The sequence below is a fragment of the Hyla sarda genome, chromosome 8 (genome assembly GCF_029499605.1).
Source record: "Hyla sarda isolate aHylSar1 chromosome 8, aHylSar1.hap1, whole genome shotgun sequence".
Taxonomy (NCBI): domain Eukaryota; kingdom Metazoa; phylum Chordata; class Amphibia; order Anura; family Hylidae; genus Hyla; species Hyla sarda.
This window is the reverse complement of record NC_079196.1, coordinates 50,733,015-50,760,567: the sequence shown is the minus strand read 5'-3', so window position 1 is coordinate 50,760,567 and position 27,553 is coordinate 50,733,015. Positions and strand designations below refer to the sequence as shown.

The window sequence follows — 27,553 nt, the reverse complement described above, 5'->3', positions numbered from 1 at the left end:
CCCAGGATTTATCAATGTATCTGGAGTTTATGGGGGAGATTTATCATAACTTGTGTAGAGGAAAAGTAGCTGAGTTGCCCATAACAACCAATCAGATCGCTTCTTTCATTTTTGAAAAGGCCTCTGAAAAATGAAAGAAGCGATCTGATTGGTTGCCTCTGGACAGGTTTTAATAAATCTTAGTTTCTTCAAACTGATGCCAAGAAAGGAAGACAGAAACAAAAATAGGCAAAGCCCAATGATGGCTGGGATCTCAGCACACTGCCCACCATTGATCACATATTCTGACATGTCTCTTTCATTTATTCTGGATTTTGGAGATACATTTTGGGGAAGGTGCTGTTAAGAAATATGGAAAAAAAATCTTTGTATAAAAGAAAAAGTCAAGGAAATGTTTAGGTATGCATTCAAAGACAACATATGAAGTGGGCACTTAGACTGGCAAACTATAAGAGTAACCCATCTAAAACTATAAGAGTAACTGTTAGGATTCGTCAGGCTGGATGTGGATCCTCTGTGTCAGCGAGGGATTGGCGTGGACCGTGTCGGTGGACCGGTTCTAGGTTGCTACTGGTATTCACCAGAGCCCGCCGCAAAGCGGGATGGTCTTGCTGCGGCGGTAGCAACCAGGTCGTATCCACCGGCAACGGCTCAACCTCGCTGACTGCTGAGAAGGCGTGGGACAGAAGGACTAGACAGAGGCAAGGTCAGACGTAGCAGAAGGTCGGGGCAGGCGGCAAGGTTCGTAGTCAATGGAGATAGCAAGAGGTCAGGAACACTGGTAAGGCAAACACTGTAAACGCTTTCTCTAGGCACAAGGGCAACAAGATCCGGCAAGGAAGGGAAGGAGAAGTGAGGTTATATAGACAGGTGCACAGGTGGAAGCTAATCAGACTGATTGGGCCAGGCACCAATCATTGGTGCACTGGCCCTCTAAATCTTAGAGAGCTGGCGAGCGCGCGCCCTAAGGAGCAGAGCCGCGCGCGCCAGGACGGGGACCGGGACAGGTGAGTGACTTGGGATGCGATTCGCGAGCGGGCGCGTCCCGCTATGCGAATCGCATCCCCGCCGGCAGTGTCAGTGCAGCGCTCCCGGTCAGCGGGTCTGACCGGGGCGCTGCAGAGAGAGGAGCGCCGCGAGCGCTCGGGGGAGGAGCAGGGACCCGGAGCGCTCGGCGTAACAGTAACCCATCTAAACACGTCATATATCAGAAAACTCTCATCATTATATATTAAATACAAATCATACATCTCAAACCCCTTCACTGGATGATGATGAAGGCCGCATGCTGGGAGTTGTAGTTTTGCAACATCTGGAGGTCCGCAGGTTGAAGACCACTGAGAAGGGATTGACAGGCGGAGAGTTCACTCGAGTATAAGCCGAGGGGGGCTTTTTCAGCACAAAAAAATCGTGCTGAAAAACTCGGCTTATACTCGAGTATATACGGTAGTTTAGTTTAGAGCATCTTGTGTCCATTTATATAAGTACAACATATTAAAGGTGTTATCCAGGAAAAAAAAATTTTTTAATATATCAATTGGCTCCAGAAAGTTAAACAGATTTGTAAATTACTTCTATTAAAAAAATCTTAATCCTTTCAGTACTTATGAGCTTCTGAAGTTAAGGTTGGTCTTTTCTGTCTAAGTCCTCTCTGATGACACCTGTCTCGGGAAACGCCCAGTTTAGAAGAAAATTCCCATAGCAAACCTCAGAAAAGAACAACCTTAACTTCAGAAGCTCATAAGTACTGAAAGGATTAAGATTTTTTTAATAGAAGTAATTTACAAATCTGTTTAACTTTCTGGAGCCAGTTGATATATATAAAAAAGTTTTTTCCTGGAATACACCTTTAATACAGTGATCCCTCAACTTACAATGGCCTCAACATACATTAGTTTCAACATATAATGGACCATTGTAACTTGAAACCAGACTCAACATACAATGCTACAGATAGTCCAGATCTGTGAAACGTGTCACAACTGGAGGAACTGACCAATCAGAATTGGCATTTTATTGGTAAATCACCTGTATTACTGAAGTGCATGCACTGACCGGCTGTCTGGTAGCGCCCCCTACAGTACAGGAAGGAACTACAAGTTCTGTACTACTCCTTACCTGTGCCAGGGTTAGCTGCTCCTTTGGACACCAAGTAAGGGCGGCTCCATTTGGGACACTGTGTGTACTGTATAGGACCCTGAAGAAGCTCCTGTCCTCTACATAAACCATTGTTTCCCAACCGGGGTGCCTCCAGCTGTTGCAAGACTACAACTCCCAGCATGCCCGGACAGCCAACGGCTGTCCGGGCATGCTGGGAGTTGTAGTTTTGCAACAGCTGGAGGCACCCTGGTTGGGAAACACTGTCATAGACAGTGATTACAGCTCCCAGCAGATCTTTCTTACTTTTATATATAAGGATTTGCTTTATCTATATTAGTTATCTACTTATTTTTCTTTAACCCCTTAACGACGCAGGACGTATATTTACGTCCTGCGCCGGCTCCCGCGATATGAAGCGGGATCGCGCCGCGATCCCGCATCATATCGCGTGGGTCCCGGCGCTAATCAACGGCCGGGACCCGCGGCTAATACCACACATCGCCGATCGCGGCGATGTGCGGTATTAACCCTTTAGAAGCGGCGGTCAAAGCTGACCGCCGCTTCTAAAGTGAAACTGAAAGTATCCCGGCTGCTCAGTCGGGCTGTTCGGGACCGCCGCGGTGAAATCGCGGCGTCCCGAACAGCTGATCGGACACCGGCAGGGCTCTTACCTGCCTCCTCGGTGTCCGATCGACGAATGACTGCTCCGTGCCTGAGATCCAGGCAGGAGCAGTCAAGCGTCGATAATGCTGATCACAGGCGTGTTAATACACGCCTGTGATCAGGATGAGAGATCAGTGTGTGCAGTGTTATAGATCCCTATGGGACCTATAACACTGCAAAAAAAAAGTAAAAAAAAAGTGTTAATAAAGGTCATTTAACCCCTTCCCTAATAAAAGTTTGAATCACCCCCCTTTTCCCATAAGAAAAATAAAACAGTGTAAAAAAAAATAAAAATAAACATATGTGGTATCGCCGCGTGCGTAAATGTCCGAACTATAAAAATATATCATTAATTAAGCGCAAAATGGCGTACGCGCAAAAAAATTCCAAAATCCAAAAAAGCGTATTTTGGTAACTTTTTATAACATTAAAAAATGAATAAAAAGTGATCAAAAAGTCAGATCAAAACAAAAATCATACCAATAAAAACTTCAGATCACGGCGCAAAAAATGAGTCCTCATACCGCCCCGTACGTGGAAAAATAAAAAAGTTATAGGGGTCAGAAGATGACATTTTTAAACGTATAAATTTTCCTGCATGTAGTTATGATTTTTTCCAGAAGTGCGACAAAATCAAACCTATATAAGTAGGGGATCATTTTAACCGTATGGACCTACAGAATAATGATAAGGTGTAATTTTTACCGAAATATGCACTGCGTAGAAACGGAAGCCCCCAAAAGTTACAAAATGGCGTTTTTTTTCGATTTTGTCGCACAATGATTTTTTTTTCCGTTTCGCCGTGCATTTTTGGGTAAAATGACTAATGTCACTGCAAAGTAGAATTGGCGACGCAAAAAATAAGCCATAATATGGATTTTTAGGTGGAAAATTGAAAGGGTTATGATTTTTAAAAGGTAAGGAGGAAAAAACGAAAGTGCAAAAACGGAAAAACCCTGAGTCCTTAAGGGGTTAATCCTCACTTTTACCCATTTTTGGATGACATTTTGGGGCTTCAGAACCAATTAACAGGTTTCCATAGAGTTATGGTCTCAACATACAATGGTTTCAACATACAATGGTCGTCCTGGAACCGATTAATATTGTAACTTGAGGGACCACTGTATTAAAAGTAAATTAAAAGCAAGGCCAACAATATCAACAATATTATAAATGAGTAAACTTTTGTGGAGTTTCTAACTATGTTTCTGTATCTCAGGATTTTTTGCTACGGGACAATTGTTGTCTGCCATCTTGTCTTTTTTATTTTTCTTCTTAGCTATATCTTTTCCATAGCTTCTCCATCATCAGGGAACATGAGGTTTGTGAAGCTTTCACTTGAAATATAGGAATTTGGGATAATCTCCATAATAAACATTTGAAGGCCCTGCAAACATCGCCAGAATAATGTCTCCATTGTTATTCGGAGGAAATGTTTGCATAAATACAAACCTGTATTGTTATGAAAATGAACCTACATTTTCTTCCTGAAAGAGAATGGGGCTTAAGTTGTTTGTCCTTTCTCCTTTCTAAGTATCGCCCACTTTCACCTCATTACTATGGAAGAATGTTTTGTGCATCTGTCCTGAGGATGAATGAAAGGCATAATGGTCATTTATTACCAATCAAATGCATTTTATTACATATAATGTCAGGTTCCTGCAAGTTTCATTAATGAGTCATATATTAAAGGGGTACTCCGGTGAAAACCTTTTTTTTTAATCAACTGGTGCCAGATTGTTAAACAGATTTGTAAATTACTTCTATTAAAAAAATCTTAATCCTTCCTGTACTTATTAGCTGCTGAATACTACAGCGGAAATTCTTTTCTTTTTGAAAACACAGAGCTCTCTGCTGACATCACAAGCACAGTGCTCTCTGCTGACATCTCTGTCCATTTTATGAACTGTCCAGAAGAGCATATGTTTGCTATGGGGATTTCCTTTTACCCTGGACAGTTCCTAAAAATGGACAGAGATGTCAGCAGAGAGCTCTGTGTTTCAAACGGAAAAGAATTTCCACTGTAGTATTCAGCAGCTAATAAGTACAGGAAGGATTAAGATTTTTTAACAAAAGTAATTTACAAATCTGTTTAACTCTCTGGCACCAGTTGATTTAAAAAAAAAAAAAAGTTTTTCACCGGAGTACCCCTTTAACCCCTTAAGGACCCAGGACGTACTAGAACGTCCTGGCACCCTGGGCTTTAAGGACCCAGGACGTACTAGTACGTCCTGGTGTTTCTCCGGTCTCTGCCGCGCCCCGGGCAGAGATCGGAAGCGGATGCCTGCTGAAATGCTTCAGCAGGCATCCAGGGCAAACGCCGAGGGGGGCCATGTAGGCCCCCCATGTCGGCGATCGCCGCAAATCGCAAGGGAAATCGCCCTTGCGATCTGCGGCGATACCGGGCTGATCGGGTCTCTGGGACCCGACCGCCCGGTAATTTCGCATGATCCCGGCTGTCACAGACAGCCAGGACCATGCTAAAGTATAGCAGCGAGGTGGCAAGCCGGCCACCTCCTCCTATACCCTGCGATCTGTCGGTTAGTTAACCGACCAATCGCAGGAGGGGGGGCGGTTACTTCCTCCCGTCCTGCCCGGCCCCTTGAAGTCCGGAGAGGACGGGAGGAAGACCACAGGACGCGGCGGGGGACGGGGGAGTGCTGGGGACCGGCCCCGGTACTTACCTCGTCCCTGAAGACCCGGATCCCGGAGAGGAAGAAGGCGGCGGCGGCGACAGGTGAGTAGATCTTCAGCCGCGGTCGGGCCCTTTACAGCAATGCACGTCGCCGTAAAGCGACGTGCATTGCTGTAATGGGACCCTGTAAACTACAACTCCCAGCATGCCCAGACAGCCCTTGGTGTCTGGGCATGCTGGGAGTTGCAGTTTTGCAACATCTGGAGGTCCACAGTTTGGAGACCACTGTGCCCTTCCAGATGTTGCAAAACTACACATCCTCAGCATGCCCTTACTGTCCAGGCATGCTGGGAGTTGTAGTGCTGTAACATCTGGCCCTTCAGATGTTGCAGAACTACAACTCCCAGCATGCCTGGACAGTTTTGGCATACTGGGAGTTGTAGTTTTGCAACATCTGGAGGGCTGCAGCTTGGACACCACTACACAGTGGTCCCCAAACTGTTCTCCTCCAGCTGTTACGTAACCACTACTCCCAATATGCCCTTCGGCTGCCTGGGCATGCTGGGAGTTGTGGTTTTGCAACAACTGGAGGCACACTGGTTGGGAAACATTGTCTGTTTCCTAACTCAGTGTTTCCCAACCCTTGTGCCTCCAGCTGTTGCAAAACTATAACTGCCAGCATGCACTGATAGACTGTGCATGCTGGGAGTTGTAGTTTTGCAACAGCTGGAGGTCCCCCCCCTTGTGAATGTACAGGGTACATTCACATGGGCAGGGGCTTACAGTGAGTATCAGGCTGCAAGTTTGCGATGCAGCAAATTTTGCGCGGCAGCTCAAACTCGCAGCGGGAAACTCGCTGTAATCCCCCGCCCGCGTGACTGTCTCCTAAAAACACTACACTACACTAACACAAAATAAAATAAAAAGTAAAAAACACTACATATACACATACCCCTACACAGCCCCCCTCCCCTCCCCAATAAAAATGAAAAACGTCTGGTACGCCACTGTTTCCAAAATGGAGCCTCCAGCTGTTGCAAAACAACAACTCCCAGTATTGCCGGACAGCCGTTGACTGTCCAAGCATGCTGGGAGTTTTGCAACAGCTGGAGGCACCCTGTTTGGGAATCACTGGCGTAGAATACCCCTATGTCCACCCCTATGCAAATCCCTAATTCAGGCCTCAAATGCGCATGGCGCTCTCACTTCGGAGCCCTGTCGTATTTCAAGGAAACAGTTTAGGGTCACATATGGGGTATCGCCGTACTCGGGAGAAATTGCCTAACAAATTTTGGGGGGCTTTTTCTCTTTTCACCCCTTATGAAAAGGGGAAGTTGGGGTCTACACCAGCATGTTGGTGTAAAAAAAAAATATTTTTTACACTAACATGCTGGTGTTGCCCTATACTTTTCATTTTGACAAGAGGTATAGGGGAAAAAAGCCCCCCAAAATTTGTAATGCAATTTCTCCCGAGTACGGAGATACCCCATATGTGGGCGCAAAGTGCTCTGGGGGCGCACAACAAGGCTCAGAAGGGAGAGTGCGCCATGTACATTTGAGGTGATTTGCACAGGGTGGCTGATTGTTACAGCGGTTTTGACAAACGCAAAAAAGAAAAAAAAAACACATGTGACCCCATTTCGGAAACTACACCCCTCACGAAATGTAATGAGGGGTGCAGTGAGAATTTACACCCCACTGGTGTCTGACAGATCTTTGGAACAATGGGCTGTGCAAATAAAAAATTTTGTACAGCCCACTGTTCCAAAGATCTGACAGACACCAGTGGGGGGTAAATGCTCACTGTACCCCTTGTTACATTCCTCAAGGGGTCTAGTTTCCAAAATGGTATGCCATGTGGGTTATTTTGCTGTCCTGGCACCATAGGGGCTTCCTAAATGCGACATGCCCCCGAGCAAAATTTGCTCTCAAAAAGCCAAATATGACTCCTTCTCTTCTGAGCATTGTAGTTCGCCCGTAATGCACTTCATGGCAACTTATGGGGTACCTCCATACTCAGAAGAGATGGGGTTACAAATTTTGGGGGGTATTTTCTGCTATTAACCCTTGCAAAAATGTGAAATTTGGGGGGAAACACACATTTTAGTGAAAATTTATTTTTATTTTTTTACATATGCAAAAGTCGTGAAACACCTGTGGGGTATTAAGGCTCACTTAATTCCTTGTTACGTTCCTCATGGGGTCTAGTTTCCAAAATGGTATGGCATGTGTTTTTTTTTGCTGTTCTGGCACCATAGGGGCTTCCTAAATGCAACATGCCCCCCAAAAACCATTTCTGAAAAACGTACTCTCCAAAATCCCCTTGTCGCTCCTTCCCTTCTGAGCCCTCTACTGCGCCCGCCGAACACTTTACATAGACATATGAGGTATGTGCTTACTCGAGAGAAATTGGGCTACAAATAAAAGTATACATTTTCTCCTTTTACCCCTTGTAAAAATTCAAAAATTGTGTCTACAAGAAAATGCAAGTGTAAAAAATGAAGATTGTGAATTTTCTCCTTCACTTTGCTGCTATTCCTGTGAAACACCTAAAGGGTTAAAACTCTGACTGAATGTCATTTTGAATACTTTGGGGGGTGCGGTTTTTATAATGGGGTCATTTGTGGGGTATTTCTAATATGAAGACCCTTCAAATCCACTTCAAACCTGAACTGGTCCCTGAAAAATAGTGAGTTTGAAAATTTTGTGAAAAATTGGAAAATTGCTGCTGAACTTTGAAGCCCTCTGGTGTCTTCCAAAAGTAAAAACACGTCAATTTTATGATGCAAACATAAAGTAGACATATTGTATTTGTGAATAAAATAAAATAAATATTTGGAATATCCATTTTCCTTACAAGCAGAGAGCTTCAAAGTTAGAAAAATGCTAAATTTTCAAATTTTTCATCAAATTTTGGGATTTTTCACCAAGAAAGGATGCAAGTTACCACAAAATTTTACCACTATGTTAAAGTAGAATATGTCACGAAAAAACAATCTCGGAATCAGATTGATAAGTAAAAGCATTCCAGAGTTATTAATGTTTAAAGTGACAGTGGTCAGATGTTCAAAAAATGGCCGGGTCCTAAGGTGTAAAATGGCTGGGTCCTTAAGGGGTTAATATATGACTCATTAAGGGGGTATTCCAGGCAAAAACTTTTTTTATATATATCAACTGGCTCCGGAAAGTTAAACAGATTTGTAAATTACTTGTATTAAAAAATCTTAATCCTTCCAATAGTTATTAGCTTCTGAAGTTTTCTGTCTAACTGCTCAATGATGATGTCACGTCCCGGGAGCGTTGCCCCATTGCCGGCGCCAATGTTGCCCCATTGCCGGCACCGATAGCCAGGGGGAGAGAAGCGACGCCGGCAATGGGGCAGCGGCGCCGACAGACAGGGGGAGAGAAGGGGCAGCGGCACCCATTGCCGGCGCCGCTGCCCCGTTGCCTTCCCCCATCCCCGGTTGCATAATTACCTGTTGCCGGGGTCGGGTCCGCGCTGCTTCAGGCCTCCGGTGTGCGTCCCATGCGTCGTTGCTATGTGCTGCACAGCGCGGCGCAATGACGAGTGACGTCATTGCGCCGTGCCGTGCATCGCATAGCAACGACGCATAGGACGCACACCGGAGGCCTGAAGCAGCGCGGACCCGACCCCGGCAACAGGTAATTATGCAACCGGGGATGGGGGGAGGCAACGGGGCAGCGGCGCCAGTAATGGGTGCCGCTGCCCCTTCTCTCCCCCTTGCTATCGGCGCCGCTGCCCCATTGCGGCGCCGCTTCTCTCCCCCTGGCTATCGGCGCCAGCAATAGGGCGCCGGAACCGATAGTCAGGGGGAGAGAAGCGGCGGCAGCAGGGCTCTAGTCCCCAGGAAAGGCAGGGGGAGAGAAGCGGGCAGCGACGGCCTTTCTCCCGCTGCCTTTCCTGGGGGTGTATCGGGGTATACGCATGCACACACACGCACCCTCATTTTACCATGGATATTTGGGTAAAAAACTTTTTTTACCCAAATATCCTTGGTAAAATGAGGGTGCGTGTTATAGGCCGGTGCGTGGTATACCCTGATAAATACGGTATGTTTATAAAAAAAGAAATTATGTTTTTTGGGGGTAAAATGGGAAAAACGGACAATTTTCATTTTTATTGGGGGAGGGGATTTTTCAAATTTTTTTTTTTTTTTACATTATTCAACTTTTTTTTATTTTATTTTTTACACTTTTTATGTCCCCATAGGGGACTATCTATAGCAATCATTTGACTGCTAATACTGTTCAGTACTATGCATAGGATATGCTTGATCTCAGACCAGAGCAGGAGACGCCAGGAGATGGATGGAGGCAGGTGAGGGGACCTACGTTCGCCATTACAGATGATCGGATCGCCGCGGCAGTGCTGCGGGCGATCCGATCATCTATTTTAACATGCGCTATGTACTGATCACGGCATCTGAGGGGTTAATGGCGGACATCCGCGCGATCGCGGATGTCGGTCATTACTGGTGGGTCCCCGGCTGCTATCAACCTGCCGTATATCACGCGAGCACCGCTCCGATGCTCGTGGTCATACACAGGACGTAAATGTACATCCTGGTGCGTGAAATACCACCAAACCAGGACTTACATTTACCTCTGAGGTCGTTAAGGGGTTAAAAAAAAAAAAAAAACTCCTCAAGAAAAGCCAAACAAAAAACTCCTCAATAAAATAAATAAATAAATAAATAAAACCAACTCCTATATAAAAACAAAAAAACATAGTCTAATTTATATGCAAAACATACATTCCTGCAACCCCACTGTATGTGAGAGATAGTCCATTGACTCCCTTTGGGGAGACTAAGGGTCTATTCACACTAAAGGAATTTCCATTTGAAATGAAAGCCCAATAGACTTCTATGGGATTCCACATTTCTAAATTTCCGCACAAATTCCGCACCAATTCTACACCAATTCCACACAAAATCCACACAAGTCAGAAACTACCCAAGGAAGCAGAATTGGTGCAGAAAACTCTAAACTCTGGTCACTATACTTTTGTTGGTGGTATATCTTCTGAATTTCCACTTGCTAAACTACGCTAGCTGGATTTCGCCTCAAATTAAAGCCCATATTATTCTATTGGACTCCACACTCCCATTCACACTTCTGAATTTCCGCTTGCGGAATTCCGCAAGCAGAAATTCAGAAGTGTGAATGGGAGTGCGGAATCCCATAGAAGTCTATGGGCTTTAATTTGAGGTGGAATCCAGCTAGCGTAGTTTAGCAAGTGGAAATTCAGAAGATATACCACCAACAAAAGTATAGTGACCAGAGTTGCCACAGTTGGTTCACATAACCAATATCCACAAACAAAAAAGAACTAACATGTGTAAAATGATATACCTTTATTAAACATATATCAAAAAAGACATACACTTTAAAATTAGAAAGAACATTAAAACATAGGCACATTCAGTAACAAGAACAGATGACTGGAGATGGTACAGAAGGTATAACACTACATGGAATACGGAGACAGGACCAGGAATATAGTATAGTTAATTCTCCGAAAGATGACAAAGTATATAAAGAGGAGAAAACTCTGAATATCAGAGAAAAATAACTATGACATGAAAGAAGCATCCTGTAAACATAAAGCTGCAAAACAAAAAGGAAAACAACAAACACCTAAAGACTGTCCGACATGCATGCTACCACCTACCAAATCCAAAGCATCATGGGAGATGTAGTCCACAACATCTACAGTGCCGAAGGTTGCCTATGCCTGCTATAGAGGATTGGAATGCAGGATGACACCTCTTTAGTTTATTACCATCTGTATACTGTGATAGGAGTTGGCCTGGCTGGGGTGCTCTAAACGATCAGGATCTATTGCCTGTTAACGGAAAATTAGAGTTTTCTATTACTAATTTATCATCCATTTTTTTTACATTTAGTGCCCTGAGCACTCGGATCACATACAATTTATTAAAGGGGTACTCCGCCCCTAGACATCTTATTTCTTATCCAAAGGATAGGGGATAAGATGTCTGATTGTGGGGGTCCCGTAGTTGGGGACCCCCGCGATCTCAGCTGCAGCACTCCAGACATCCGGTGCACGGAACAATCTTCGCTCCATGCTGGATGACTGGCAATGCAGGGCAGAGGCTTGTGACGGTCGTCACGCCCCCTCCCATAGACTTGCATTGAGACGCTGCACCCGACACTCTAAACGACACTGAGTTCGCTGGGGTCCCCAGTGGCGAGACCCCCATGCCCCCTACCATAGACTTGCATTGAGGGGGAGTGGCGTGACGGCATGAGGGGGCGTGGCCGACCCCCACAGCGTGTACACAGCGTTTGGAACTAAATGTTCCGAACGCTGGCCAGTGGAGTACCCCCTTAAATATGCAGTTTATGGTTTGTCTTGAAATATACTACCATGCTTTTCCTTCGGACCATGTCTTACATATTCCTGATGGCTACGTAGTGATACGGGCATGATAAGTGGCAGCGACACTTGTGTCTCATTTCCTCAGATTACACAACATATTGTTATTAATTGCTCCCCCCATGAGGGTAATTTTGCCCGTGTACCAGTCATTATGGACCGGGAACTTTTGACCTGATAATCTCGGGCTATAAAAGATTTTGAAACTCATTTCTGGTCTCCTGCCCAATCAGCATTCTCATTTCCAGGCCAGTACTGAAGCGCTATTGTTTTCTACAACTGTTGTCCAGCAGGCTATTCCAAGTGATTTAGAGTGAAAATTGATGTGTTATTTTAAGACACATTCCTTAGCAAGAGAACTGCCCATAGATGGCATCTGGGATACCCTTAGTAGGCAATAGCGGTATCACATGCACTGCAACACTAAATACATGTTACACTAAATAGTCTCCATAAAACATAGAATTATTCATTATATAATATCATCATTTAAATGGGCACTGTCAGATGCAAAACATTTTATATGTTGTACATCTTGGCAAAACATTAACCTTTCTAATATACTTCATAAGAAAATGTTATCTCTATATCAGTCCGATGCAATTAAAACTCCTTTTGTTGCGGCAGAGGTATACATAGGAGGAATTGTGGAACGCACTCCCAACGAGTGCTGGTTTCACGTCATGTGACGCCTCGTCAGGGTATGTTAGGAGGAAACACAGCCGTGTCTTATAACCCTTGGATTACCCAGAATGCATGGTTTAGCAATACAGTGCTCCCTCAAGTTACAATATTAATCGGTTCCGGGACGATCATTGTATGTTGAAACCATTGTATGTTGAGACCAGAACTCTATGGAAACCTGGTAATTGGTTCTAAAGGCACCAAAATGTCATCCAAAAATAGGAAAAAGTGAGGATTAAAGAAAAATAAGTAGATAACTAATATAGATAAAGCAAATTCTTACATATAAAAGTAAGAAAGATCTGCTGGGAGCTGTAAATTACTGTCTATGTCAGTGTTTCCCAAGCAGGGAGCCTCCAGCTGTTGCAATACTACAACTCCCAGCATGCCCGGACAGCCAAAGGCTGTCCGGGCATGCTGGGAGTTGTAGTTTTGCAACAGCTGGGGCCACCCTGCTTGGAAAACACTGGTCTATGTAGAGGACAGGAGCTTCTTCAGGGTCCTGTACAGTAAAAAAGTAATGGAGTCGCCTTCACCTGGTGTCCAAAGGAGCAGCTAACCCTGATACAGGTAAAGTGTACAGAACTTGTAATACCTCCCTCTACTGTAGGGGGCGCTACCAGACACCAGTCAGTGCATACGCTTCAGTAATATAGGGGTTTTACCAGTGATTGGTCGGTTCTTCCAGCCATTTACACGCTTCACAGATCTGGACTGTCTGTACATTGTATGTTGAGTCTGGTTTCAACTTACGATGGTCCAGAAAAGACCATTGTATGATGAAACTATTGTATGTTGAGGCCATTGTAAGTTGAGGGATCACTGTACAAACATTTCACATATAAAAATATCAGTATGAAGTTCACATTAACAAGAGCTTACAAGTATAATTATACATCTCATAAAAAAGAGGATAAATCATTTTGGTCATTGAGACCCAACACTCTTTTTGCACCCATCCAAATAAAATAAGGAGTTTTAATTGCAATAAAAGGAGTTTTAATTGCATCGGATCGATCGAGTGCCGTGGTCTTTCTACATATCATTGATTCAAGATATCACTTCAAGTACTCCGCTAAGCACCGACGTCCAACTAAAGCTGTGAGTGATCTCCTCCTATACCAGTATACAGGTGGTGGTGATCCCCTTCACCTCTCCACTTTTTAGAGATGAAGGGGTTACAGGGCAGCCTGCAGTGATTTGATGAAGAGACCCAACACATAGTGAGGAAGCTGAGTCAAGCAGAGTGAGGGACACCCTCCCCCCCCCCCCTCGAAAGCACAGAATGACAAACCAACAGACTGAAGGTATTTGTGAGAGAAATAAAGGTGCTAGACACATAAAGATTACATGTACATGATCAGGATTAGGTACTGATTAACATATAAAATATTTTTTTATTCTTTTTCTTTTATGAGATATGACAGGTCTCTTTAAGAAAAAAATATTGAGTTACAATAACTATTCACCATAGATGTAAGATTCTTAGGTCCTTCTCCAATGTCTGATGCCGAAGACAAATAGACTGGACGGGTTAGACATTTCCTGTTCAAATCCCTTTCTCCAGACTGATGTGTATGGGGGGACTCTGATGGCACCAGAGAGGACCGGCACCTCTTCTCTCCCCAGCATTTTTAGAACTACTATGCACATTTCAGCTAACTTAGCCAAGCATGTTACTAAAAGAGGTAGAAGCCTTATTGTACAGCCAGGGTCTTAAGGGAGACAAATTTACAGTGTATTTCTTCTACATGTTAACATAAAGGGGTACTCTGGAGAAAAAAAAAGAACTGGTGCCAGTCATAAGTACTTCTGTTTAAAATCTTAAATGGTCACTCTCATTAAAACTAATTTTTGCTATTGCACTCCTTATGGTAAAAACAAAAGATTTCTAATATACTTTGTTTAAAAAAACAAAGTTTTCTATGTTTTATTTTTGCTTAAAAAAGCTCAAGAGCACATTTTCCCCCATATTATACACAGACTTAGGACCGAAGCCCAAAACTGTCACATGTTTTCTCCAGCACTATCCACTGTTGGATAGTGCAGAAGTCGCTGATTCCAATGAGCTCTACCTCTACCTTACATATGGGAGCGCATAGAAAGGCATACGGGAGCGCATATGGGAGCGCAAGTTTTTAGCTCTCCCCTGCCGTATGCCCTCCCGTATGGGAGGAAACGTAATGGGAACCCAGCCTTAGGAGGGAGGGAGGGGGATAAGCTGGAGGGAGGGGGGATAAATATTCACAAGCGGCGCTGACGTCAGTGCCTGTTAGCTACGGAAGCCCCACCCATGCCAGTTAAACATGTGACAGTTTTCCTTTAAGTATGAGAGGAGCTATGATTGGATGAGGCTGGACACCCCTCCCCTTAGCACTCCAGGCTGCACTTCCTGTGTTTGGACTTTGGTCCAAAGTCTGTGTCTGAGATGGGGGGAAATGTGCTCTTGAGCTTTTTTAAGCACAAATAAAACATAGAAAACTTCATTTTTTTTTTAAAACAAAGTATATTAGAAATAATTTTTATTTACCATAAGGAGTGCAATAGCAAAAATTAATTTTAATGAGAGTGACCCTTTAAGGCCGGGTTCACACTACTGAATTTCCGAACAGAATTCCTTTTTGAAATTCTGCTCGGAAATTCTCCAGCACAGTGCAAACTCCCCTGAAAAAATGATGTCAGAACATTGAACTTATTCAGTCTCCTGGCAGATCTCTGCTCCGCAGACATTGCTGTCTATGGGGACGGCAATGTCTGCCAGTCCTAGAGCCTTGCGCATAGATGAGCTTCTTATCTGGATAACACTATTCACAATATACATGTAAAACATCTGCCTGCAAAAAAGAAAAAGCAGAAATGCAGAAGTAGAAATCAAAACACAAAGTATAATAGAAAGTAAGTATAATAGAAAGCTGCAGAACTTTCGCTGTACAGTAAGTGAGCTGTGTTCACATAAATATTTAAGCCTGTGTTGAAAGTAGCCAAAAAAGTATAGCGGAGAACTGTTGTTATGTGACGGTAGAAAATATCAAGCTGTTACTGTTATCTAGGTTTGTGTCAATATTGTTCATTAGATAGTGTTTGTATTTGCAATTTTTCAGCCAAAGATTTCCCATTCCGTTAGAATGTACAGTACTGGCGCTGTCCTCGGTGCTGCACATGATACATCGTAGCTCTTCTTTCATCAGAGTTTCTTCAGGCATATTTGTTGAGCTTGAATATATATGAATATGGGGATTTTTTATATGCCAATTAGAGATGAGCGAACTTACAGTAAATTCGATTCGTCACAAACTTCTCGGCTCGGCGGTTGATGCCTTTTCCTGCATAAATTAGTTCAGCTTTCCGGTGCTCCCGTGGGCTGGAAAAGGTGGATACAGTCCTAGGAGACTCTTTCCTAGGACTGTATCCACCTTTTCCAGCCCACCGGAGCACAGGAAAGCTGAACTAATTTATGCAGGAAACGTCAGCAACCGCCGAGCTGAGACGTTCGTGACGAATCGAATTTACTGTAAGTTCGATCAGCTCTAATGCCAATACAGTGACTTTTATTATATTTATATCAGAAGTTTTACACCTTTATTATATTTATAAGCAATTTCAGACCGCTACAGTAGCTCGGACCTAAAGTGGTTATTAATGGCCTAGTCTCAGTCTCAGTCGATCAACAATTTGGAGGTGCAGGGCCTGTTTTTTTTTTTTCTCATTATTTAATTACCGTATTTTTCACCCTATAGGACCCTCCGGCATATAAGACGCACCCAATTTTAAATGAGGAAAATCTAGAATACAATGTAAAGTATAGGTCACAGTGATCTTCAACCAGCTGACCTCCAGATGTTGCAAAACTACAACTCCCAGCATGCCCGGACAGCCGTTGGCTGTCCGGGCATGCCGGGAGTTGCAGTTTTGCAACATCTGGAGGTCCGCAGGTTGAAGACCACTGGTATAGGAGGTTATACTCACGTGTCCCCGCCACTCCGAACCCGTCACCGCTCATCACCGCTGCCCTGGATGTCGCCCTCCATCGCTGTCGCCGCGTCCCCGGGTGTCCCCGTCGCTCCGGAACGTCTCTGCTGCCCGGTATTCTCGCTCTCACTCGCTGCCATCACGTTGCTACGCACGGCGCTCCTGTTGGATGACGGGGCGGCGTGCACGACGACGTGATGACGGCAAAGGAGAGCGCCGGCCATGCAGGGGATCCCGGCACGGAGCAGACACTGAGGAGGCAGGTAAGGTCCCTCCCGGTGCAGCCGGGTTAGTGTCACTTTCGCTTCAGACGCGGCGGTCAGCTTTGATCGACGCGTCTGAAGGGTTAATACAGGGCATCACCGCGATCGGTGATGTCCTGTATTAGCCGCGGGTCCCGGCCGTTGATGGCCGCAGGGACCTCCGCGATAGGTATGTATTTGCCGTATAAGACGCACCAACTTTTCCCCCCCAGTTTTGGGGAAGAAAAATTGCATCTTATACGGCAAAAAATACGGTATGTATTTATTTTTATTCTATTCTAACCCCTTAAGAACACAGCCCATTTTGGCCTAGAGGACACGCTCGTTTTAGTTTTTTCCTCCTCCTTTTTTTTTTTTTTTCTATCCTCAGACCTATATGAGGGCAGCATTTTTGGCATTTGGTATTTTTTTTTTTTTTTATGAATACGCTGTTTACCATGCAGGATTATAAATATTATATTTAAAAAAAAATAGAAAATGATGCAGGTGGGGATACCAAATATGTTTAGTACTTTTAAATATTTTGAGGGGCTTTTATTTAATTTGAAATGCATATTTTTTCATTTTACACTTTTATTCTAATTCCCCACTAGATTACATTCACTGTACAATGCTATGCCTATTGCATAGCATTGTGCATTGTAATCGTCACTGTACTGATACAGTCTGGTTGGCGCTGTACTGATACAGTCTGGTTGGCGCTGTACTGATACAGTCTGGTTGGCGCTGTACTGATACAGTCTGGTTGGCGCTGTACTGATACAGTCTGGTTGGCGCTGTACTGATACAGTCTGGTTGGCGCTGTACTGATACAGTCTGGTTGGCGCTGTACTGATACAGTCTGGTTGGCGCTGTACTGATACAGTCTGGTTGGCGCTGTACTGATACAGTCTGGTTGGCGCTGTACTGATACAGTCTGGTTAAGCATGGGGTCATGCTGTGAACCACAAATTCACAAAATCAGAAATCTATCTTGGATGGATTTATCATATTTGTCAGGTGACGATCACAGCATTTGTGGTTTGCAATGCAACCCCATCTTTATCTGGATCACAAATGGGCCCCACTTTAAATTTTGTCCAGGGCCACACTTAGTATGAAACCAGCCTGGGCCATTATAGGCTAGTTATATCATTTTCTAGGCTATATTTTTTATTCTGTAGGCCAGTGTTTCCAAACCAGCGTGCCTCCAGCTGTTGCAGAACTACAACTCCCACCATGCTGAGCTGAGAGTTGTAATTTTACATTCTGGAGGCACCCGGGTTGGGAAACTAGCTCTAGACTATTTATATCATTCTCTAGGCTTGTGCTGCATGGCGACTTATACCTGGGGATTATAAATAGGACCTCTTTACAAAAATTCATTATGTTGAAGTACCGTATTTTTCGCCCTATAGGACGCACCGGCGTATAAGACGCACCCAATTTATAGGTGCAAAATCTAAAAAAAATAAAGATTTTGAACCCAATAGTGGTCTTCAACCTGCGGACCTCCAGATGTTGCAAAACTACAACTCCCAGCATGCCTGGACAGCCAACGGCTGTCCGGGCATGCTGGGAGTTGTAGTTTTGCAACATCTGGAGGTCCGCAGATTGAAGACCACTGCATAGGAGGTAATACTCACGTGTCCCCGCCGCTCCGGACCCGTCACCGCTGCCCTGGATGTCGCTCCATCGCTGTCGCCGTGTCCCCGTCGATCCGGAACGTCTCTTCTGCCGGCCGGGTATCCTTGCTCTCCGTCGCCGCCATCACGTCGTTACGCACGCCGACCCACGTAAGCGACGACGTGATGACGAGGAAGGAGAGCGCCAGCCATACAGAGGATCCCTGAACGGAGAAGACAGCTTCCTTTGCAGCACACAGCAGCTGATCGGTACTGGAAGGGTTAAGATTTTTAAAGAGAAATAATTTACAAAATCTGTATTTACAAATTTTCTGACACCGATTAATCTGAAACATTTTTTTACCCCTTCAAGTCACTGACATTTATTACTTTCTTATGTGTAAGCTTTAGTTCTAATATGCTATTGCTTGAAAAATGTAAACGTGGCACACAAAGCTGATTTACACTTGTTAGTCGGCTACGTCTCCCCCTTCCCCCAGATATTTGCTTTCCTGAGTTCATTCATTTGTTAATCTTGAGTATGAAGCAGTTTTCCCTTCACTGATTTTCATCCTAAATATATTCCCTTCACATGGCATCTCGGTGAATGCTCACTCAAGGGGGAAAGTTAGTAGCCGAGTCATTTTGTCAAAATTTCTGCATACAAAAAATATTTCTAAGCAGATTATGTTATTGAGCCGGCCTCATAATGTGACTGTTAGGGGTGTGAATCGCCAGGGGGCCTCATAATGTGACTGTTAGGGGTGTGAATCGCCAGGGGGCCTCATAATGTGACTGTTAGGGGTCTGAATCGCCAAGAATCTGGCGTCACGATTCGCGATACCAGTGTGGCGATTCGATATATCCCGATATATCGCGATACCGTCTAGGTGACGATACATCGCGATATATCCCGATTCTGTCTCAAAAACAATGGCCCAGATTTATCAAACTGTGTGAGAGAAAATATAGAGAGATTTTCCCACAGCAGCCAATCACAGCTCAGGTTTCACTTTACCTCAGCTCGTTAGCTGAGCTGTGATTGGCTGCTGTGGGAAAATCTCTCTATATTTTCTCTCACACAGTTTGATAAATCTGGGCCAATGTCTTTTACACTTTTATTAAAACTTTATTTTTCTTTATCCACTTTATTAGGCTTTTAGGAGGAATCATTAGATTCCTCAGACAGATGAATAGAGTTCGATTGAACTCCATTGATCTGTGATCCATTGATAGAGCCTGGTCCAGCCAGGATCTATGAATAACAGAGCCGGGACCAGCAGGAAGCAGAGGTAAGCCCTCCGGCTACCTCTATAGTGGATCAGCGGCGATCTAAAGGGTTAATAGCCAGCCGCGACGATCGCTGCATGCTGGCTATTATCGGCGGCCCCCGGCTAATGAGAACAGCTGGGGACTGCAGAGTATGGAGCGGGCAGGAGTCCGGAGTCCGCTCCATACACCCCTCTGAGCGCCACATGCTGGATATTAGCGGCGGTGATGCATCAGCGGCCTCCGGCTACTGAAATCAGCCAGGGGCCGCAGAGTACGGAGCGGGCACGAGTCGGAGCCGCTCCATACACCCAGAGCGACACCGCGTCAGATCCGGCCCTGCTTGCACGAGCCGGAAAAATTCACCTGCCCGACTCCACAAATGTGGAACTTGTATCTCCTGGTGCCCGGGACATGCTGCTCCAGGCGTCAGGAGAAACAAATTCCACATCACTAAAAGGATCGATTCAAAAATATTTTGAATCGATGCAGTATCGCCAAATGAAAAATCGTGATAATCGGGCGAATCGAAACGGAGGTAAAATGGGTAGATTGAGTTTGTAGGCCGGGGTAGAGCTGTTTACAGATTTGGTGCTCAGGGCTACACTTCACTTTTTGGCTCTGGACACAATTATTACTGCTATACAGGTTCTAAATATTACAGCCATACAATGCACATACATATAGTACGTTTCCACCGCTGTGCTGTATACAGGGTTGTCACCTTTCTTGCAAAAAAATAAATAAATACCGGCCATGCTAATTTGCATAATTCATTATATATGCGTGACATCACAGGATACACATATGCAGGGGGGGGGGGGGGTTGTACTATTCTAACCCCTACAACATTTTTAGTTCTCCTTATACGGGGCTGTATGAGGCTCATTTTTGGGCCCCCATCTGTAGTTTTTAACAGGACCATTTTTGTTTTGCTGTGACTTTTTGATCGCTATTTATTTTTGTAAGCAAATTGGGGAGTTGCAGTTAGTTAATAACTACAACTCCCAGCATGCCCTGATACAGCCTGTTGCTCAGCAGCTGCCCCAAATGAAAACTACAACTCCCAGCATGTTGGATTATATAGTAGTATATAGTATAGGTCAGTGTTTCCCAACCAGGTGTGCCTCCAGCTGTTGCAAAACTACAACTCCCAGCATGTTGGACTATATAGTAGTATATAGTATAGGTCAGTGTTTCCCAACCAGGTGTGCCTGCAGCTGTTGCAAAACTACAACTCCCAGCATGTTGGATTATATAGTAGTATATAGTATAGGTCAGTGTTTCCCAACCAGGTGTGCCTCCAGCTGTTGCAAAACTACAACTCCCAGCATGTTGGATTATATAGTAGTATATAGTATAGGTCAGTGTTTCCCAACCAGGTGTGCCTCCAGCTGTTGCAAAACTACAACTCCCAGCATGTTGGATTATATAGTAGTATATAGTATAGGTCAGTGTTTCCCAACCAGGTGTGCCTCCAGCTGTTGCAAAACTACAACTCCCAGCATGTTGTAGTATATAGTATAGGCAGGGCCGCCATCAGGGGGTACAGCCAGTACTCCAGTAAGGGGCCGGAGCTCCCAGGAGGCCCCAGCTACACCCCCCTCCAGCAGCCTGCAGCCCCAGTACAGAAGCAGGAGACTGCTGTTTCGTTCTCCTGCTTCCAGGGGCAAACTGAGGCCGCTGCTACCAGAGACATTTTATCATAAAACCTGCGGCATGTTGTACCTGTAATATCCGCGCAGGGGCCGACACTGCTGACTGTCCAAGAGCAGAGAGGACGCCCCGCCCCTCCCCTCACACTATTGGTGGAGCAGGATCACATGATTTGCTTTTCCTAGACCCTGACACTCGGTTGCCACTGGTAATTGAAGACTTCCCATGCCTAAGGAAGCCTCCATCACTCATAGTAAGTTACTTTCTGGAGGGGGGATTGGAATTTTGTAATTTGGGGATTAGTAGGAGATAAATAGGCAATATCTCATGCAACAGCTGGAGGCACCTTGGTTGAAAAACTATGAGATAGTGACTATTTACCTCCATCTCATTGTCTCTCAACCAGGGTGCCCTCAGCTGTTGCAAAACTACAACTCCCAGCATGTCTATGGCTGTGTGGGCATGCTGGATTCTGGGAGTTGTAGTTTTGCAACAGCTGGAGGCACCCTATTTGGGAAACACTTTAATATCTATCTATCTATCTATTTATTTATCTATCATCTGTCTTTCTCATATCTATTTATCTATCCCTCTCCCCCAATAGGGCCCCTACTCACTAGACGCCAGTACTGGTTGCGGGCCATATCTATTTATTTATCTATCTATGTATCTCAAATCTATCTATCTCATATCTATCTATTTATCTATGTATCTCAAATCTATCTATCTATCTATCTATCTATCTATCTATCTCATATCTATCTATCTATCTCATATCTATCTATCTATCTCATATCTATCTATCTATCTATCTATCTCATATCTGTCTATCTGATATCTGTCTATCTGATATCTGTCTATCTACCTATCATTTAGAAAAGGGGGGGGGGGGCTTGAGCCGTGTAAGGGGCACCATAAATTCTGATGGCAGCCCTTAGTATAGGTCAGTGTTTTCCAACCAGGGGTGCCTCCAGCTGTTGCAAAACTACAACTCCCAGCATGTTGGACTATATATTAGTATATAGTATAGGTCAGTGTTTCCCAACCAGGGGTGCCTCCAGCTGTTGGAAAACTACAAGTAGTTTTGCAACAGCTGGAGGCGCTCTGGTTGGGAAACACTGTTATATGTTATGGTGCAACTTTGCAGGAGTTGAAGGATTGGTTGGATAAATGCCGACTCTTCCATTGCATTTAATATAAAAATACCGGCAGGGTGGCCAATATACCGGCGGTGCCGGTAAAATACTGGCCCAGTGGCAACCCTAGCTGTGTGCGAAGCTCCCGGGACACCTGACCACCACCAATGTGGCCCTGGGATGCTTCCCACATGGAATCGTCAATATGGGTTTCCTGAGATGAATTCATCTTGTCACAAGCGAGCGGTGGTTATGATACATGAAGCTGTCATGCGGGTCCAAAGAACAGATTACTGAATGGAAAGAAGACAAGGCAGTGGAGGCAGTGTGATGAGACTCAGGATGTATGGAAACCTGGCGGAGTGGCGGCCTGAAGGGGGTTTAAATAGGGACCCCCTGGGTGGGCTGTTCACATGGGTTGTTGGTGGGTAATTACAGTATGACAAGTCAGGCCAGTGTCCCTGTAAGGGGCAGGTCATGGCGCATGCTGGCAAGCTGGGAAAGTTGGGGGTTAAAGAGTAAGGGGGAGGTGGAGCATGGCATTGGGGTTAGCAGGGAGGAGTAAGGCAGTTGGTGGGAAAGTAGCCAGCAGCATGATCCCGCCCTCCCTCTCCTTTACTTGTTTCGGTACCTCCCCTTCTTCCTCTCCTTTACCATTACTCGTGTGGTTACTAAATAAAAGAGCTGGTTATTACTGTCTGTTTTTGGTTACTCTATGCAGAACGGCTTTGGTAAATGTGTTAAAGGGGTATTCCAGGAAAAAACTTTTATTTTTATTTTGTTATATCAACTGGCTCCAGAAAGTTAAACAGATTTGTAAATTACTTCTATTAAAAAATCTTAATCCTTCCAATAATTATCAGCTGTTGAAGTTGAGTTGTTCTTTTCTGTCTGGCAACAGTGCTCTCTGCTGACATCTCTGCTTGTCTCGGGAACTGCACAGAGTAGAAGAGGTTTACTATGGGGATTTGCTTCTACTCTGAACAGTTCTAGAGACAGGTGTCATCAGAGAGCACTTAGAAAAGAACAACTCAACTTCAGCAGCTCATAAGTACTGAAAGGATTACAATTTTTTAATAGATGTAATTTACAAATCTGTTTAACTTTATGTAGCCAGTTGATTTTTTACTAGACCAGAGTGCCCTCATCATTTGGGGAAATGGGTAGAGCAGCTGTGGGAAGAGGGTGAGTGCTAGGTGAGGTTCACTGGATCTGGCAACTGGGCAGCTTTTCCTTTGCACAGGTTTTGATAAATCTCCCCCAATATGACTGAGCATCTCTGGGATGTACTGGGAAAACAATTCTAATCCATGGAGCCGGCACCTTACAATTTACAGGATCTGCTGCTAGATCTCAGATATCACAGGACCCCTTCAGAGGTCTCGTAGTATTGGGCCTTGCTGGGTCAGAGATGTTTTGAGGGGGACAGACACAATATAAGGCAGGAGGTGTCAATTTTATGGGTGATCTGTGTATTTAAGCGGTGAGACTACAAGGGTGAGGCTATCACATCTGGCTGCAGTGCAGTTGTGGTTTGGTTAGGCTGGGTTCACACTACGGTTTGTGATTACGGTTCCCGTATACGGCTGGGAGGAGGGGTGGGGGGGCTTAATCGCCCACCCCTCCTCCCAGCCGTATACGGGAACCGTAATCACAAACCGTAGTGTGAACCCAGCCTTACTTAGATGCTACAGTTGACATCATTTTTTACATAGTTTTTTAACTGCACATTCTTTCTTTTTTGTATTTTAAAATTCTATTTCAATCCATTTTTTATTAAACTTGTGCATTAGTTTAATTTGTTATTTCGGTGTGTACTTGGATACTGCCTCGGCAAAAACAAGAAAAATGTGCTCAAGACTCACATGTGGATGTTCATGTAAAACCCCCAAATCTGTAGCAGGGATGCTTAAATGCACAATCGGTACTGCAATATTACTCTTCCATTTCATACAAAAGCAAATGGACATCATGCCATAACATATTGCAATGAAACCACATTGTCCGGTCTCACCCAGCTGCATTCTGACAGACGATGAAGTGGGTTCAGGAGCCTAGCTGGCCTTATAGATGGTGGGTGCCGGCTCCTATCAGGTGCTGCTCCTGTCCGTGATCTCAGGGTACCAATTGGTTACTATTGGAGTCAGAGGCCTTTACTACAATTCTGTGCCTGCATTAGGGAATCTGCTGTACAATCTGAACCAGGCAGACCGTACTAGCAGAGCACTGATCTAACTGATCAATAATATGCAAAAGTATCTATCTATCTATAAAAAAACAATAGATGCAGCACACCACAGCTTGAAAATCACGGTGCAAGGTTTATTCCATAGTGTATTCCAATAGACAACGTTTCACCAGCCTCACACTGGCTTTTTCAAGTGCCAGCAAGAGGCTGGTGAAACGTTGTCTATTGGAATACACTATGGAATAACCCTTGCACCGTGATTTTCAAGCTGTGGTGTGCTGCATCTATTTGTATTTTATGGATTGAGGAACCAGCGACCGAAGCACCAAGTATGCTTGCACCCCGTTCAAAATGACCTATTTATCTTGATGTGCTGTTCATATTTGGACTTTATCTATCTATCTACCTACACTTCCAGAAATAGGGCAGCACTTTCAAAAAGAATTTTGGGAGGCACAAGCTATAGTTGGACTTGGTCACAGTCCCAAAGATATCCAAGTAGAAAAATAGCAGCACTCCAAGTTCAAGGCGAGAAAAAAGTGTAGGCTTTATTCACCATACATCAGAGCAACGTTTCGGCCGTCTCACATGGCCATTGTCAAGCCTTGATGTATGGTGAATAAAGCCTACACTTTTTTCTCCCTTGAACTTGGAGTTCTGCTATTTTTCTACTTGGATATCTATCTACCTATCTATCTATCCCTTGGAAACATTTTGATGGGATAAAACCACTTTACTGCATTATACTACAGTCTGCTGTGATGATATTTTCTTTATCAATTATCTATCTATTTTTCTATCTATCTATCTGTCTTTGTGTGTGTGTGTATATATATATATATATATATATATATATATATAAAATTTGTGTTTATCTATCTATCCATCTCCTATCTATCTATCTACACTAGAAAACAGGGACCGCAGCACTCCAATGTGTAAAGGTGAAAAAAGGTTTATTGACCTGACATCAAGGAACGTTCCTTGATGTCAGGTCAATAAACCTTTTTTCGCTTTTACACATTGGAGTACCATGGTCCCTGTTTTCTAGTGTGGATGTCTATAGGACCCCTGACCCGGGACCTTTTTACCGCCTCCACCCGCTGTTCTTTTTTAAGAGGTTGTGCTGCTCTTTTCGCAATTTTTTATCTATCTATCTATCCATTTTTCCATCTATTCCAATCATTAATAAGATGACCTCATACTTTATTTGCTTTGCCCTTACCTTGCATATACAGTGGTCCCTCAAGTTACAATATTAATTGGTTCTGGGAAGACCATTGTATGTTGAAACCATTGTATGTTGAGACCAGAACTCTATGGAAATCGGGAAATTGGTTCAGAAGCCACCAAAATGTCATCAAAAATAGGAAAAAGTGAGGATTAAACAAAAATAAGTAGATAACTAATATAGGTAAAACAAATTCTTACATATAAAAGTAAGAAAGATCTGCTGGGAGCTGTAAATCACTGTCTATGTCATGTGTTTCCCAACCTGGGTGCCTCCAGCTGTTCCAAAACTACAACTCCCAGCATGCCCGGACAGCCGTTGGCTGTCCGGGCATGCTGGGAGTTGTAGTTTTGCAACAGCTGGAGGCACCCTGGTTGGTAAACAATGGTTTATGTAGAGGACAGGAGCTTCTTCAGGGTCCTGTACAGTACACAAAGTGTCCCAAATGGAGCCGCCCTCACCTGGTGTCCAAAGGAGCAGCTAACCCTGGCACAGGTAAGGAGTAGTACAGAACTTGTAGTTCCTCCCTGTATTGTAGGAGGCGCTACCAGACACCAGTCAGTGCATGCATTTAAGTAATACAGGGGTTTTACCAGTAAAATGCCCATTCTGATTGATCAGTTCCTCCAGTTGTGAAATGTCTCACAGATCTGGACTGTCTGTAGCATTGTATGTTGAGTCTGATTTCAAGTTACAATGGTCCAGAAAAAAACATTGTATGTTGAAACTATTGTATGTTGAGGCCATTGTAAGTTGAGGGATGACTGTATCTAAATTTGATTCCTAAAAATAAATCAGGGGAGAACAAGTATATGTAATGCATTTCTATATTTCCTATTATTGTATTGTGCTTTTGCAGGTTTTCTCTCTATATATATAACACACAATTACACTTTTGGGAAGGTGTTAAGTTCACTTTAATTAAATTCTTATCAGTATATTTTCTTTAATCGACAGGCTTAAGAAAGCCTCTAATCTTGTCCGGCCGGTCTCGCTGATAGAGCTCAGGGATTCCAGGCTGCATTTGTACATTCCTTGAAAGTGTTTTCTGCTAGGGAGGCTGTTGTGTTATAAAGGTGGTTTGATAAGAGCCCCTGCACCACCAACCCCAGACCTGCACCACCAATCTCCACCATACATTATTCCATAGAAGGTATTTCGGTGTACACATATTTCTGTACCACCCTGTACCACCATTATTCCAAAGGAAATTTCTGACCACTTGCAACATACATTATAAATCAGGATGTCACTGCTAGACATCAGGTACTTAAATTACATGGAGAAATGAGCTTTTAGCACCTAGAAGGTCATTACATAATACGGACGACGGGCTTCAGCTTCCTATTCACTGCCTCCTAAGTGCAGGATGAATGAAGCTTAAAGGGGTACTCCCTTTTAATCAACTGGTGCCAGAAAGTTAAACAGATTTGTAAATTAAAACAAAGATTAACCACACCTCAAGAATACTACCCTAGGGTACACAGTGAATAATTGTTTGAGACATACAGTTTTGAAAAAAATGCAGACTTTATTAAAACAATAAAAACCTAAATGGTTAAAAATATCAGAGCAATGTCAATGTTATCTTAAACTGTCATTGGGCCCTAATTTACCCATTTGGATTGGTGGGGATCAATCCTTTAACCACAATAACCTCAAATACCTGGTTGTGAGCTGCACACATTTTTCTAATTTTCAGATTTGTAAATTACTTCTATTTAAAAATCT

At 44.0% G+C, this 27,553-nt stretch overlaps 1 protein-coding gene and 1 long non-coding RNA gene across 4 annotated transcripts in view; one reads left to right on the top strand and one right to left on the bottom strand.

The window, feature by feature from the left end:
• Positions 1 to 27,553, top strand: part of LRP2 (LDL receptor related protein 2) — a gene marked incomplete in the record, with an annotated part of 280,817 nt that overhangs the window by 25,803 nt on the left and 227,461 nt on the right. The window contains 1 exon segment of one of the 3 annotated variants that reach the window (XM_056536933.1): positions 21,478 to 21,520. Coding sequence (XP_056392908.1) covers positions 21,493 to 21,520 — 28 coding nt within the window. 3 annotated transcript variants of the gene reach the window in all.
• On the bottom strand, positions 4,002 to 21,388 carry LOC130285480 (uncharacterized). Its single transcript, XR_008847346.1, has 3 exons — positions 21,340 to 21,388; positions 11,094 to 11,267; positions 4,002 to 4,348 (listed from the first exon to the last, which is right to left on the bottom strand). It is a non-coding gene; the product is annotated as an uncharacterized LOC130285480 (long non-coding RNA).